The sequence below is a fragment of the Tenrec ecaudatus genome, chromosome 2, assembly GCF_050624435.1.
Source record: "Tenrec ecaudatus isolate mTenEca1 chromosome 2, mTenEca1.hap1, whole genome shotgun sequence".
NCBI classification, from domain to species: domain Eukaryota; kingdom Metazoa; phylum Chordata; class Mammalia; order Afrosoricida; family Tenrecidae; genus Tenrec; species Tenrec ecaudatus.
Genome location: NC_134531.1, coordinates 218696657 through 218712397, shown reverse-complemented (window position 1 = coordinate 218712397; position 15741 = coordinate 218696657). Strand labels below are relative to the sequence as shown.

At 39.0% G+C, this 15741-nt stretch overlaps 1 protein-coding gene across 2 annotated transcripts in view; it reads left to right on the top strand.

The window, feature by feature from the left end:
• MORC3 (MORC family CW-type zinc finger 3) overlaps positions 1-13069 on the top strand; it is a 54684-nt gene extending 41615 nt beyond the window's left edge. The window contains exons 16-17 of one of the 2 annotated variants that reach the window (XM_075542315.1): positions 3084-3238; positions 9667-13069. In XM_075542315.1, the coding sequence (XP_075398430.1) occupies positions 3084-3238; positions 9667-9820 (309 nt within the window). In that variant the 3' untranslated portion in view covers positions 9821-13069. The remainder of the gene's footprint in view (positions 1-3083; positions 3239-9666) is intronic. The other variant, XM_075542316.1, reaches the window with a different exon arrangement.
• The last annotated feature ends 2672 nt before the right edge of the window (positions 13070-15741 follow it).

The window sequence follows — 15741 nt, the reverse complement described above, 5'->3', positions numbered from 1 at the left end:
ATTTTAGCCTAACTACATCTGCCATAACTGACTTTATAAGGCCCTCTCTTTAATAGCAAGGCTATATACACATCCCTGGACTCTGATCAGAGGAGATTCAGCAGAGAAGGCTGCCCCTTTGATTGATATTAACTGGCTGATTGTTCTAAGGAGGTGAGTTCAGTTCCAGAAATGAAGTGTAAGGGCCATAGCCTAGAGGGTTCTGTGAGCCTTGATCCTATTGGTAAGCTGGTTTCCTTTTTGATTTTGAGTTCTGGGCCACATTTTTCTCCCACTCTATACAGGCTCGAATGTGACTCTTTTCAGAGCAGTTGGTAGTGACGGCTCTGCACCTGGTTCTCGTCTCTTCTGTGTAGGTTCCTTGGAGCTGTTTGTATTTGGGTCTTTGGTTTTTGCTTCTCCTCTCATCTGCATGGGCTGAGACCAAGCGATCCACCTTCAATGGCTGCTCACAGTGTTTAAGACTACTCACTACTCACCTAAGTGGGATGTAGCAACATTGTGTTTGTGACTGTGTAATTGTACCAGTTGACCTTGGTGCCTCTGTCATTATTGCTTTGGTTTGTTTTACTCTCATGCCTTTCCTATCTTTTTTTTTGTGTGTGTTTATTGGCCATTTGTATATCTTTGATGAAATATCTGCTCAGTTCTTTGCCTTTTAAAATATTGCATTTATTTAAAAAATCATTCATCCTCTTTTGGTTGAATTCCTTATATTTTATATATTTATATAAATATATATCTATTTCTGGTTTGTTTGGTTTTTTTACATTCTAAAGGTTGTCATTTTACCTTGTTGGGCATGTTGTGGGTTCATTTTTTATTTTTCAGTGTTTTAAGGAAATGGGTATTATAAAAATTTTGAGTGGTGTGCAGGTTTGGTAAATGTCCTTTAGTGCCCTGGACATTACTACATAGTGAAGAATTGTTCTAAAAAATCCAGTATCACCCTCACTAAACATGCCGTCTTTCAATTGGATAGGCTTTTTATTTTATTTTTTCTGATTTATTTTAACAGTTTTATTAGCACTTCATCTACATGTCGTACAATATAATAAATCATATCAAGAAGGGTTGTACAATTATCACCACCTTCAATTTTAGAAAATTTTCTTCTTGTACTCATTGTTATTTGTGTAATTATTATTTTAATTGATAAGCATGATATATCCAATTTTAATAAACCTTATAGTAGTCATACAAGTTATGACTTAAAGATGTGAACTCTGAAAAAAAATGTGAACTCTGTTAGGATTAAGCTCATTTTAAGGTAAGATGAAGCTCCCAAATAACAGGGCCAGCTCCATGGTCATCAGAGACACAGACTCCTTTTGTATTTTCATTTCCTTACTTAAAGGGATAGTTGTAGTCTGAGGTGCTTCTCAGGTTCAGCCATCATATCTGCTTTCTAAGCAGCAGACAAAAAGCTGGGAAAGGGATGTGATTACTTAAAAGCTATTTCCTAGAAGTTGCTTGACTGAGAAATGGGTACCTGGGAAGTATAATTTTTATCAGAAGAAAAAGGCAGCTAGCAGGAGAAAAGAAGCAACCTCCATATGCCTCACTCCAAATTCAGGTCGCTCTTTAAAGAAAAATTATTTTCCACCCATCTATTCCTCACTTAGTGATTTGTCATCCAACTTTGTATATGTAACAGTAGTGAAAACCGTTTTTAAGTGTTTTTTGCCTCAGTGTCATATCGTATGTACCACAAAAACGGCATTAAAAATGTGCTGGAAAACTCGGCTGATCCATGAGTATATACAGTGTGTCAGGCAGTAACCCACACTGGGGTGGGTACAAGATGAGAGTAATGCTGGTTGTGATGGCTATGTGTCAACTTGATTGGGCCATGGTTGTCCATGGTTGGTTGATATGGTTAATCCTCCATTTTCACAGAACACTGATTTTTGCATAATGACCTGGTCTTTGAAACCTATGGTTGTCACTAATTAAAAAGTGTGTATGTAGATAATTTTATTTGGTGTTTGAAAGGTTTCCTGCAAAGTAAGAGTTTAGAAATAGCTGTGTATTGCTGGCCTTACTCCTTCTTGTATATATGTGAATATATGTACATATAGTAGATATATTTACTTTTATGCACATTCATCTTGAAATTTTGGCTCATGATCTAATGCTGACAAAATGTATAAAGATCTCTTTATGTCCATTTCAACTGTTTATAATTAATGAATGTTCAGGAAATAAGTCACTGACATCCAACATAATTTAAGTATTGGTGCTTTGGTTTTTAAAATTTTTTAGCTGCCCCTGTTTTGGGGTCAAGTAGTGATTAAATATTCTTCCAGTGTGAAAAGTCATAGCAGTGAAATTGTAAACAAATGAGGCATTGTTTTTAGAAAGCTTCATATTTAACATTTTCAGTCAATGGCAATTTCCTTTTTTTTTTTTTTAAATAATTTTATTGGGGCACTTACAGTTCTGATAATCCGTAGATCTATTATATTAAGCACATTTGTACATACGTTACCTTCATCCCTTTCCAAACATTTTCTGCGTGGGCCCTTAGTATTGGCTACTTTTTCCCCCTCCCCTATCCTCCCACCCTTGTGAACCCTTGATAAATTTTTCTTTTTTTTTGGGGGGAGAGTGAGTGGGTGAGTGAGTGGGTGAGTGAGTGAGTGGGTGAGTGAGTGACTAAATTTTTATTTTCATATCCTACGCCATCTGCTGTCTTCCTTAACACATTTCTGTTCTTCATCCCCATTGGGGTGGTAGGGGTGATTATATGTTGATCATTGTGATCGGTTCCCCCTCTCCCCCCACCTTCTCCCTAACACATGGTATTGCTACTCCCATTACTGTACCTCAGGGGGTTATCGGTCCTGGATTCCATGCGTCTAGAGTTCTTATCTGTACCAGTGTACATGTTCCAGTCTAGCTGGATTTATGAAGTAAAACTGGGGTCATGATAGTGGGGGTGGGGTGAGGTAGAGGAAGCACTATAGTCAAGGGTACTTTTCATTAAGCGGGTTTTTAAGTTCCTTAGCTTAGAGTAGCACTTTGCCATTAATATTTTAACTTTTGCAATGATAAATAACATTGATTTGTATCTTTATTAGGTTGAATTATTGGAAATGGAAAAATCCCAAATCCGTTTACAGTGTGAAGAACTCAAAACTGAAGTGGAACAGTTAAAATCTACAAGTCAACAGATAGGAACAGTCTCAACTTCAAGTAATATTGAGGAATCTATAAATTGCGCTGATGGAGAAAGGTAATCTGGAATGAGGCTGTGTGCGGGTCGACAAAGCTGGCTAGCATAATAACTGCTCGTATGAAGGACATTATTGAATGTCTGCTGAGGCCCATCATTAGAATATGCAAGGAGATATACATAAAAAGTAGCACATCACGATCCTTCTCTTCAAGGAGCTAACCGTTTAGGTCCAATTTACAGAATTAAGGAATAAAGCGGGGGGGGGGGGGTTGGAGTGGAGACTCACAGCTCATTTATAGACAATTGGATATACCCCCACAGAAGGCTGTAAGGAAGGGATGGTTCAACCAAGGTGCATTATAGCACCAATGAAACACATCATTCCTCTAGTTCCTGATTGTCCCCCCCCCTAATTATGACCCAGTTCTACCTTATAAATCTGGCTAGATCAGAGAACACACATTGGCATAGATAAAAGCTCTCAACACATGAAATTCAGGACTGATAAACCGCTCAGGACAGTCGTGGGAGTAATGATATCATGAGGGAGGGAGATGGCCAGAGAGGGGGAAGGGGGAGAAAAGGGGAACCCACCACAGGTTGGATATATAGCCCCCCACCCCAACAAGTGGGCGAATAACTCCTGGTGAAGGGAGACAATGGACAGTGTAAGATGAAACAATAATGCAATATAGAATTGATCAAGGATTCACGAAGGTGGTGGAGGGGAGGGTAAAAGAAAAAGAGCTTTTACCAAAGGCTAAAGTAGAAAAAGTTTTGGAAATGATGATAATGGAAACATACACAAATATGCTTCATACAATTGATGTATGGAATGTTACAGGAGTTGTAGGAGCCCCCAATAAAGTGATTCAAAAAGAAGAAGAAGAAATAAAGCACTTTTTTGGTTAGAGTGGTGTAAAATAGGTTTGTGGTCGGAAAAGTGAAAGCAAGTTGGATTTTGCACTATGGGTTGAATTTGGCCAAGGTTAGAATACAAGCAACTAGTACATGAAAACATATGTCAAGCTGATTTTTAAAATTAATATTTTTTAAAACTTTAGACTTGGTACCATATGCTTTTGTTTTTATTTTTATCATCTTTGTATGGAGCCCTGGTCCGCTAACCAGAAAGTTGGTGTTTTGAACCCTCCCAGCAGCATCTCTGAGGTCTGGGTGAAAGCCCTGCTGTTCTGGTCCTGTAATGGTTGCAGGGGAGAAAGTCTTAAGGGACAGTTTTACAATTTCCATGTAACAGCAGTTGGTTTTGTGTAGCACCTTGGTCCTAATTTAACATTTTTTGTAATGTGCTTTGGTGTAACTATTAGCTGTGCCATTATACCAATACCACACTGCTTTGACCACTGTGGCTGTATAATAGGTGCTAAAGTCAGGTAAAGCAAGCTATCCCACTGTGCCCTGGAGTTCTCTGCTCATCCTGGGCCAGCAAGGATCTTTTGTAGGGCTGGGTTTCTTTGAACGTATTCTTCTAGTATTTCCTTGTCTGGAAAAACTCTTCTCCTTCTATCTTAATAGATCATTTGGCTGGAGAGAGTATTCTTGGGTTTGTGTTGTTTGTGTTGAATATGTTACTCCACTCTCTTCTTCATTGTATTTGCTGATAGATAGGTCTGAGCATATTCTTATTGGGCGCCATTATAGGTGATTGCTTGTTTTTCCCTATCTGTTCTTAGGATTTTATCCTTTTCCTCAAAGTTGGGTAGTTTAACTATTATATGCCTTGGTGACGGCTCCTTGGTATTCAGTCTAGCTGGTGTTCTTTCAGACTTCTGAATGGTTCCCTGGTTTTCATTCATTAAGTTGGGGAAGTTTTTAAAGAATTCCCTTGCTAATTTTGCATTCGAATTCGTGGTGGTATCTTGTTCAGATACTCAAATTATTCTAATGTTGTTCTTCTTCATAATATTAGACATGGCTCTCAGGATTTGTTTTTGTTTTTTTCAGCTTCTCTGATTATCTTATGTGACTTTCCTGTTTTGTGAAGTCGGCCTGGTTATCCTCTAGTTCACTCATGTGATTCTCTGCCTCCTCAAGTCTTTTGGCGAATTCTGTGAATTTGCTACTGGCTTTTGTTATCTCTTCCCTTAGACCTTGTATTTCCCTTTGGTGCATGTCCTCTATCTCCTCTATAATTTCTTCCTTTTCTGTATTGTTTCCCTCATATCCTGTATGACTCCAAGCAGCATTCTGAAGATTTCTTTCTGTGACAGATCAGTGTCTGCTTCTTCTATGCATGTCGTTAGTTCATGACTTCTTCCAACATCCCCTTTTGTTTCTCCTGGTTTTTGTTGAGATTGTTGGGGCTGGTTTCTGTTTACGTGTCATTTTAGAGTAGCCTGGCGCCATTTTCCAGAGAGTCGACCACTGGGCTCACTTTGTGAGACTCGTAGGAATGGTTCTTTAAGCTGCCTGTAGCTAACTGCACTGGGGGGTGGGCTACTGCTTCATCTTCCTGTGGTTTCACTCTTTCCATAAACAACCAGTAGTCTGTTATTGGGAGGGTGAGTTGGATGTCCCCTCAGGGAACAATGGTCAGGTGATTGTGGGCTTGCGAGGATAGTGCTGCACTGGATAATCTCCCAGGAAGCTATAGGAGTGTGGCCCACAGAAGCTTGGAGGGCATGCAGGGTGCCGGCTGCAACAGGAGTGCCACGGAGGGTAGTGGGTGTGCCCGCTTTGGTGTAGACCACTGTTGATGACAGTTTGAATTGCCCTATTCGGCAAGATCACTGGGAAGGTAGGGTGAGGTTCCTGCAGCAATGTGGAGCACTGGAGAGATCAGCTTGCAATTTCATCTCTGTTGTTTGATCTCCTCATTTCAAGGGGCCTCAGTGGTGCCATGGTTTGGAGCTCTGTTGCTAGCTAAAAGATTGGTGGTTCAAATCCCCTCCAGCTGCTCTTCTGAAGAAAACACCTGATGATCTTAACCACTGCTTTTAAGTTCATTTTGAGTTGAATCATGACTCTCTAGGACAGAGTAGAGCACCCCCGTAGGTTTCCAGGCCTATAAATCTTTATGGAAGCAGAGGGTTACCGTATACACTCGAATATAAGCCAACCCTAGTATAAGCCGAGGCACCCAATTATTACCTGGGGAAGAAGAAAAACTGATTGACTCGAGTATAAGCCTAGGGTGGGAAATGCAGAAGCTATTGGTGAGTTTCAATAATCAAAACAAATGAAAATAGAATTACTAAAAATTGAGAGTAATGTATTCAATATTTATTTTAAAATAAAAAAAACATAAATAAAAGGACAAGTCATTTAACATTAGTAAACCAGCACAGTAAGTGGAAAATAGGTTCAACAAAAACAGTGATACCTTAAGAGTACTGTTCCCTGAGCTCAATCGGCAACCAAGCTAAAATGTAAAGAGTTAAAATCCTTCAAAACTGGATTCCTCATCATCATCCGTATCCCAGTGCAGAGCTTCAGCTGGTGTGAGGTCATCATAGAAGATGTCCTCATTGAGATCACCGTCGTCACCATCACTGCTGTCATTTTCACACAAAGCACAGTCTTCACTGCCATCCACAGCATTACTAATACTACATTTCTGGAAGGCACGTCGCACCATGTCTTCTGGATTGTCTTCCCATGCATCTCGAACCTACTTTGCCATTAACTCTATGTCAGGCTTCATGAGATTTCCTCCTTTTGTTCGTCGGGCTTGACCAGGTGACATCCATTCATGCTACATCCTTCCTACACTGTCTTTAAAAGGGTTATTCAAAGATACATCCAGAGGCTGCAGTATAGATGTAAGCCCACCTGGAATAACAGCTGTATTGGACAGGGTTCTCTAGAGAGACAAACCAGATTGCTAGTAATTATATATAAATATATTTATAAAGATAGATATATAATTCAAGAAATAAACCGTTAAATAATATACAGATAGATAATACAAGAAATTAACATTTAAGTTATAAAGCAGTGAGACACTAGCAGTCCTTCAAGTTTAGTAACTTTACTAGATTTTGCCAATTTTTTTATGTCAGCCGATAGGTGGGCTCTGAACATATCCCAAACAAGTAACGATGGCTTTTTCTTTAAGGCTGCTCCTGGTCGTCGGTTCCAAATTTCTTCCAGCCATTTTTTTGTTCCGTCTTCATCCATCCAGGCTTTAACATGTGCACGCACAGTAATTCTTGGTGGGAAATTGATCTTTTTAGGCAAGGTCTTTCTTTTAAAAATAATGACAGGACACAGATTAGTTCCATTAGCCAAACATGAGAGAGCAAATGTAAAGTGTTTTTTTTTTTCATTTCCTGTGCTTTTGAGAAAAATGTGGGGTTTTTTTGTTTCTTTTTATAGAGAAAACTGTTTTATTTCTCCTAAACTTCCCACAGTTCTGTTGCTTGGAAGATCAAAAGTCATGGCAGTTTCATCCATATTCCCAATATCTGCCAGGTCATAATTATAAATCCTTCTTTGTTTTATAATAAATGATTGGAATGACATAATTTTTTCTTCAAGGTCTTATGGCAATTTCTGGGAGATCTTTGTTCTTTATCTCAAACATAGTAGACCAAACCTATTCATTAAGTGGGTACACCATCCTGATGACAAAGCAATTTAAAAAATTTATTTGTTATCCTTAGCCATTTGTAGAGCACGTATGTGGATTCCCATGCGCGTTACGCAGTAACCATTTTGATGACACTCCATAACCCATTTATGCAATTCACTCTCTAGAGCCCCATAAAAAGACATTAAACCACAATGAGCTTTTTTAGCTTTTGGAATCTGTTCAAAGTCAGCCTTCATTTTCCGCCACTCCCTCACTTGCTTTTCTTCAACACAGAATTCCCTCCTTGCAATACTGTTAATTGCTCTCTTCTGCTCTTGACACACCCTTCATTTTGAAACCAGCCTCATATGACCGGTGTTTTTGTTTTGGTTCAAGAGTATCCATTTCTTTTATTTTTTTTTAAGAGTATCCATTTCTAATAGGATAAAAAACCAAGACTTTGAAAAAGAACTTTCATGGTAATCATCCCCCCGCACCCCTCCCCAGCGAAGTGTAGCCGGGAGGGCGGGGTAGGTCCATGCGGGCAGGGGATGCAGGATGTGAATTAACAGACCAGAGGGGAGAGACGGAGCACAGCCACAGACACATCCTTACCAGTTCAGCTGCTGGCGTAAGTGAATCACTAGGGGTGCTTCTGCAAATTGGAGCCGTCCATGTCATAGGATGGCTCAGATTGGTTAGATGTGAGTAAACAAACATTTAAAACCCTGCAGTGTCAGCGGGCTTTGAATGAACAGCGGAGAAATAGCAATCATCCGAGAGATAATGGGTGCTCGTCCAGTTAACCTTGGGGGTGGGTAAGCCCAGCGAGATGTTAGACCTTAGTTGGGTACCACTAACCCATGTATAAGCCGAACCCCAGTTTTCAGCACATTTTTTGTGCTGAAAAACTCGGCTTATACAGGAGTACATACAGTGCATCTTTTCCTTTGAGGAGTCTGACCTTTCAGTTAGCGGCCAGAAATGTACAAATCGCTCTGTCACTAGGGCGCTTAGCGGTCAGTTCCACTCTTGTCTTGTAGGGTCACTATTGGGATCAACTCCATGTCACTCACCAATGACATCCTCATTTTCAATGTGCCTTCCCTAAACTTGACTTTTAGGATATCACAAAATTAGTCATTGCCCTTGGCTCAGTGATTCTATTTCACCTGATAAATGATGATCAGGAAGCAGTGCTTAATTCTGTTCTAAGAATTAGTACTGATTAATAACTAGTAAATGAAGGATCACCCCATCTCAATGTCTAAAACAGGCCTAGGGTTCTGGTATGATTTGCTTTGATTTTGATAGTGAATCTGATGTGGTAGATTATCGTCACTCTGATGGTTGCTTCATAGTCAAGGGCCACACTTGTAAAATTGTACTTGGTAAATCATGACTCGATTGCCTAAACACATAGGTATTGCTGAGAAATATTTCCCACTATTTAGCTTGAAGTTTTACTGTGCTTTGAACAAAACATTATTTTTTGAAAAAGCATGATAAAATTATCTCTATGAACTTTAGCATATTACAGGTTCACAAAAGTCCTGTGATTTAAAAATCTTATTTACCTCAAAGTTCTGTGAGTTTCTTTGCTCTCCCACCCACCCTGCCCCCTTTACATAGTATGAATGAGTGTCTCAGCAATCATGTTTTAGGAAACATTTCCATTCATAGTGTCTGCTGTTAGGGTATCACAATGGCTGCAACAGTGGGCCTGAACATTGGAACAATGGTGAAGGTGGTCTCCTGTATTCATGTGCACAGGCTCCTTACGAGTCAAAACCCATTCCTTGACACTTAAAAACAATCATCTATCTACTCTACTAGATGTTTTTTCACTGCAACTTCACAAATGTGTTGCTGGGAGTGAAACAATTTTAAATTACATGTAAATATTAAACTATGTTAAAGCTCTGCTAACACTTGGATATTTGTATTGCAGCCTTAAACTCCGATCTCTTCGTGTCAACGTGGGACAGCTGTTGGCCATGATCGTGCCTGATCTAGATCTTCAGCAAGTGAATTACGATGTTGACGTAGTGGATGAGATTTTAGGGCAAGTTGTTGAACAAATGAGTGAAATCAGTAGTACTTAATAAATTTGATTTGAGATAATAAAAATTTGCTCAGTGCTTTTGATTGTACAGCTTTCAAAATGTAAAAAATGTTGTTTCATGGCTATAAGAGGTAAAAGACTGATGAATCATAATCTTTGCAATATGCAGTCAAAGTGTGTTGAATTCTATGCATTCACGTGTGACCACAAATATTGTGGACGCATTATCATACCTTTGAAAATAACTTGAGAATTATTGGTACTGATTTGCTGAGTTTCTGACTCTAGGTTCTGTTTTTGAGATGTAAATATTTGTAATTAAGTCTGCACATATTTTTTATTACTGTGAGGAAAGGCTGGCAGTGTTCACAAGCGCTTTTCAGGTTGCCCCTGGCTTTTGGAGTCCTTTCTGGCTCCTCAGAGTGTATTTTTCCCTGAATGGAGGGCTGTGCCATACTACACAATGGAGACATTACTTTTAATTTTTTCTCCTCTGAAAAAAAACTTAAATGCGACTCGAGGAAAATGTCATAGCAATCCTGAGAAGACTTAGATGTGACTTGAACATTAATGTTTCTTTTCTATTAATTCCTGTCTCCTGAGAGATTTTTAGTCACAGAAACAAGGAAGCAGAAACTGATTCTATGTTGCCAGGGCTTCCTTGTGCTGAGATTGCCAATCATGGTTAAATGCAAAGTGTTTTATATGGTCTTAGTGTAATATAAAAGTATTCACTATATTAACAGTACCATCAAGTTTGCTTTCAACCCCATGTCTGGCTGCGTTGTCAACATTGGGTGGGCACAATACTTTAAACATATTTCTTCCTGTGACGTTTCCTGTACAGCCTTTTGTTGGACTACTACAGGCTAGTGTGAGTTGAGGAAGACAATCTTTCTCAAAAAATATATTATACCTTTTATTATATTACAGATATAAGTGTTTTATCCTGGAGTTAGAGCCACAACCGGCCCTGGGATTATAGTGTTACATGACATGAAAGATCATGCTTAATTGGCCCCATGTTTTGTGCAATTTGAAAGAGATGGCTTTCTATTATATGAGTATGTATATATAATTAAAAATCATATTTTCCACAACGAAATGTGCATTATTTTTTCAAAGTTTTATCATTGTTATTTATTATTCCTTTTATTTCTGAACATTCAATATTTGTTCATTTTCTATGTATGCTTAATTACATGTCACATGCAATATTAAATTTTTACTGTATATTAACTTCTGGAAGAGCAAATAAAACAATTGTTTTTTATTTGCTTGGTAAAATAATTGAAAGTGTATTTTTCGTATGAAGCTGATTTTCTGTCACAATTGTATCTGCTCAAATTTTAAAATATCTTGTAATAAAATAATAATGCCTACTTTTCCAGATATCACTTCAAAAAATGTTATATATTAACTGTATTTTAAAACTAAATTGAGCTCCTCTTTTTTTCTAACCTTTTATTGTGAATCAGGTGGGAGTTTACCTATCAGCTCAGTTTTGCATTCAACAACTTGTCATACCTCTCGATGGTTTCTCCTGCCCAGACAACTCCCACACCCCCAAATCTTCCTGAATTGGATATTGTCTTCCACATCACCCAAGTTAACATCTGTCAATCCTCTGACATATTGCGTTCTCTTCCCACTCTGGTAACTATCAGAGTCTGTTTCTTTGGGAATGAAAAACAGTATCTTGACTTTTAAACATTTTACTGTGGCCTCGTGCACAATTTGTCATGGACTAACATGCTCCCTGGGCATCAGGCCCTCCATCTTTCTGTGTCATGAGGTAGTGCACAGGTTCATTATTGCGTTTTTAGCAGTATGTAGTGTACCATTGCCTAGATGGAAATTTATTTATTTATACCTCTTCAGTGACAGAACGCTTAGATGGAAGTGTCTTGATGCTTTCTTCCACCAGTGGGCATTTAGGTATTTTCATCTTGCTCTTGGGAATAATATTGTGATGAACATAGATGTGCATATATCTGCTGTGCTCATTCTTTTTTTAAAGATGTATACCAAGTAGAAGGATTGCCAACTCGATAGTATTTTTATTCCCAGTTGTTTTGAGAGGAAATACCATACTGCTTTTCACGACTGTACTGTTTTACATCCCCCCCACCAGTGTGGTATGGGAGGTTTCCAAGAAATTGAGATGCTTTGAAGACCATAGAGTTATTAATACTGAGGCTGAGCTTACCTTTCAGAATGAATAAGCATGTGCATATGTAAGGAAGAAGAAACGGGCATGCTTCAGGTGTGTGGATATTTAAATTTAGGTAGTGATTCTTTATGCAAGTTGCTCCTTTTCCCTTGTGATGACCTTTAATATCTTGCAAAATGATTTGTTATGTGGCTGTTAGTGGGAAAACGATTTACAGACAATAAGAGAAACTTGCTTGCTAAATTGATTCTTTCAAAGTATGTATTTTTAATCTTTATCAAGTGTGGGGCTTTGAAATCTTAACTCAAGAAATCTTCCCAAGAAACCTTGGCATTCTTGATATATACAGTATTTGGGGGGAAGAGACCTGTTAAATTTTTAAAAAGGCTAGTACAGCAGAACACTCTTCAACTAGCATTTATTGCTTAAACCGCAGTGAGGTCAACCAGAATCATTCCTACAAAGTGGTTCAGATTTCATCAAGACTGAAAATCTTAATGAAAACTAAGTGACTAAATACTTTTTCACTGTCAAAACGTGTCCATACCAAATTTTAAATTTTGATGAATTCCAATTTTATATTTCTTAAATTGCTCATGGTGTTTTGGCATTTTACCCGTGAATCATTGCAAAATACAGTAACCCTAAAGATTTCCTTCGACAAGTTGAGGCACACACGTTATTGATCTATTTGGGGGTTTTGTGTAGAGAAAGGTAATGATGCAACCTCATTCCTTTGCATCTGAAAATCCAGTTGCCTGAACATCATTTCCCCATGGAATGGACTTGGAACCTTTTCAGAAAAACCCAAAAACAGTTGGCTTTAGATATAAACATTTAATTCTGGACTCTTCAGTTCTATCCATTTGTCTAAATGTTTATCCATATTCCAGTGCCACAACATTGTGATGACTATTTCTTTGTGCTAAGTTCAAAACCCTTCAGAATTTTCAAGCACATTCTAGCCATCATAATTACATCTAGTTTAATATCTCCAAAACATAAGGTCGTTTTTGAAACCAAAATACTGTTGTATGCATCTGGTAAAGTAATAACTTTATTAACAGGTGGAATCTGTTCAAGTTTCTATGGTCATTTCATAATTACCTTTCCAGGCAGTTCATGTTGGAATCTAAATAAAATCTAAGCAGTATATTTGGTTGATGTGTCTCTGCAGTTTCTTTTATCTGTATGTTTTCCATCCTCTATCTTTAAGGTGTCACTGGGGTGGATGAGAGCCCTGGTGATGCAGTCGTGCAAGGCTTGGCTGCTAACCGAAAACCTCCCTCTCCACAGGAGGAAGACCTGGCTGTCCTCTGTAATAGTGGGGCTCTGTGAGCCCAATTCCACTCAGTGACAGTGAACTTGTGAGAAACCAGCTCTCTCACAAATTGAACCATGGTCCAGAGGGGCATGCTTGCAATTGAGACAGATGTAGAGATGAAAGATAAAGGCGGGAAGGGGGCTCCTGGAGCAGAGGGACATTAAGGCCCAGAACTTCATTCAAGGGTGGTTTATGCAGTTCTTGTCATGCATCCTACATTCCGGGACAAGTTCTCACCTGAAGGATTTATTGACAATTTTTGGAAGACAAGTATCATAGCCAAATGGTCTATAGTCTGAGAGGAGTATAACAACACCTGCAGAATGATGTTTTTCAGCAGTTTGCCAGAAAACGGGAGAGAAAGTTTATCTTAGTTGAAGGTCAGACCACAGTGTCGCCGCTTCCTGGGGTAGGAGCTGTCAGTTTTTTCTCATGGGCCTCTCCTAGAACGTGGAATATGGTGACGGCCCATTCTTAGTTGGAGAAGGAAACGCCTCAAATTCCCAGTAATGCTCTCTTGCTCTGAAGCCCAGGACCACCTTCTGCCCCATGTTCTGACATTCCTTTCTCGGAGTCCATCTCAAGAATCTGCTCCCACATTTTGTTTTAGGGTGTCTTAAGTTTCCAGTCACTTGAAAGAATTCCTTTTCTAATTAAGCCTCCAATGACATACAGGCTTATTTACATGATTTGCTTTAGATTGGTATATTATTTAAAGCATTCAGGTTTGAAAGGGAAAAATTAATTATTTAATCATAAATGCATTTTAATATAGGGATGCTTGAGTTTTGACAAAAATAAACACTAGTCCACCCACTGTTGTAGTTAAGCTGCAGACCTTTCCCAGGCCAGTGCACTGTCCCTTTGTAGCCACTCCCCACTGACCTGTCATGAGCATGATCACTGTGTTTTAACTTGGCTCTAGTAGTCCCATTCAATGGGACTGTCTAGAGTTTGGTCGGACTGCTTTAATTTTCTGAGTCTTGCAAATTTCCCATCTTTGAGTACAGGCTTCCCACTTTTGCTCCTTTTAGTGGAAAACACTTGAATTTATCTACTCTAACAGGTTTCTGTCTTACATAGGATAACAGCTTTCTTAGAATTTACATTAAAACTACCTGAGAAACTTCCAAAGATGACAGCGGTCAGGAGAGTCTCCCACAGATACTGATATTAAACCTGGATAAAATGGATGTGTATGAAAACCCTAATGACCTACATATAACCCCTTCCCTGAGGGATAAACAACAGAAAAGTAGGTGGAGGGAGACATTGGTCAGTGTCAGACATGAAAAAATAATGATCAATTATCAAGTGTTCGTGGGGGAGGCGGGAAAGATGGGATAATACCAGTGGCTCAAGTAGAAAGCAAATGTTTTGAGGAGGAGGATGGCAACAACTGTACAATGCATTTGACACAATGGATGTGTGTATGGATTGTGGTAAGAGTTGTGCGAGCCCCCAATAAAATTATTAAAAAAAAAAAGTAATAGCTGGTACTCTACTTCTGAAAAACCAGTGGAGCCCAGTTCGCTCTGACACACAAGAGGGTCACAATGAGTCAGCATCTGCAATGTTTTCTTAATTACTTTTGCAAGCCATTGCTCTTATGTACTTCAGCTATTTCCAAAGCCCTTCAGACATCTCTTGTCTATGAAATCACCATGGTTTGTGAAAAAGCAAACAAAAACACAACCATTTGAAGGTACTGAAAAAGGACCAGCATCAGGCTGAAACTATTCTTGGCTAGCTGGAAAGGCCAGCAGAAGCGTTGGTGGCATTTTTGACTGAAGCCATTTCTTCCTTTGCTCAGCTCTGGGTGTGAGGAGGGGGTGACGACAGCTGTACAGGTTTGGTAGGAACAGAATTCTGCGTTTGCAGAGCAGACATTTACCAAGGCCGTGTAAGAGGAGGGCGAATCCCAAGTGACAATGCAGTGGGAACCTCGTCACACACATCATTTGCAAGTCAAAGTGAGAGCAGCCCTTTCAGGAAGACTCTTGCCAGCCGTAAATTGCATGTTTCACCAGTACATACTAGAAATGACTGGATCCAAGCATGGAGAAATCTTTCAGCACTTGAACCTTTTCTTCATTTACCATGCACGATGTGACCTATTCGGTTCCTTTGTGCGGATTTTGGTCTTACAATGAATTGTAACCCATACTAAAGACTGCAATCAATCCTTGATCTTCAGCAAATGCTTCAAGTCTTCACTATCAACAAGGCTGTGTCATCTGATAGATCAGAGCAAACTGTCAAGCAAAGATGTGAAGGTAAGGGGAGCTGCCAGGGCAGGGAAACTAGATGCATTGAAACAGAACTACCAGAATGGGAAGAAGGAAGTTGACACATTGTAAAAATGTAACCAATTCCCATTGAGTAAAGTTGGATAGACATTGCTAAATGGTAACCTGATTTGCTGTATAAACTTTAACCCCAAATAATGAAATACATTAAAAAA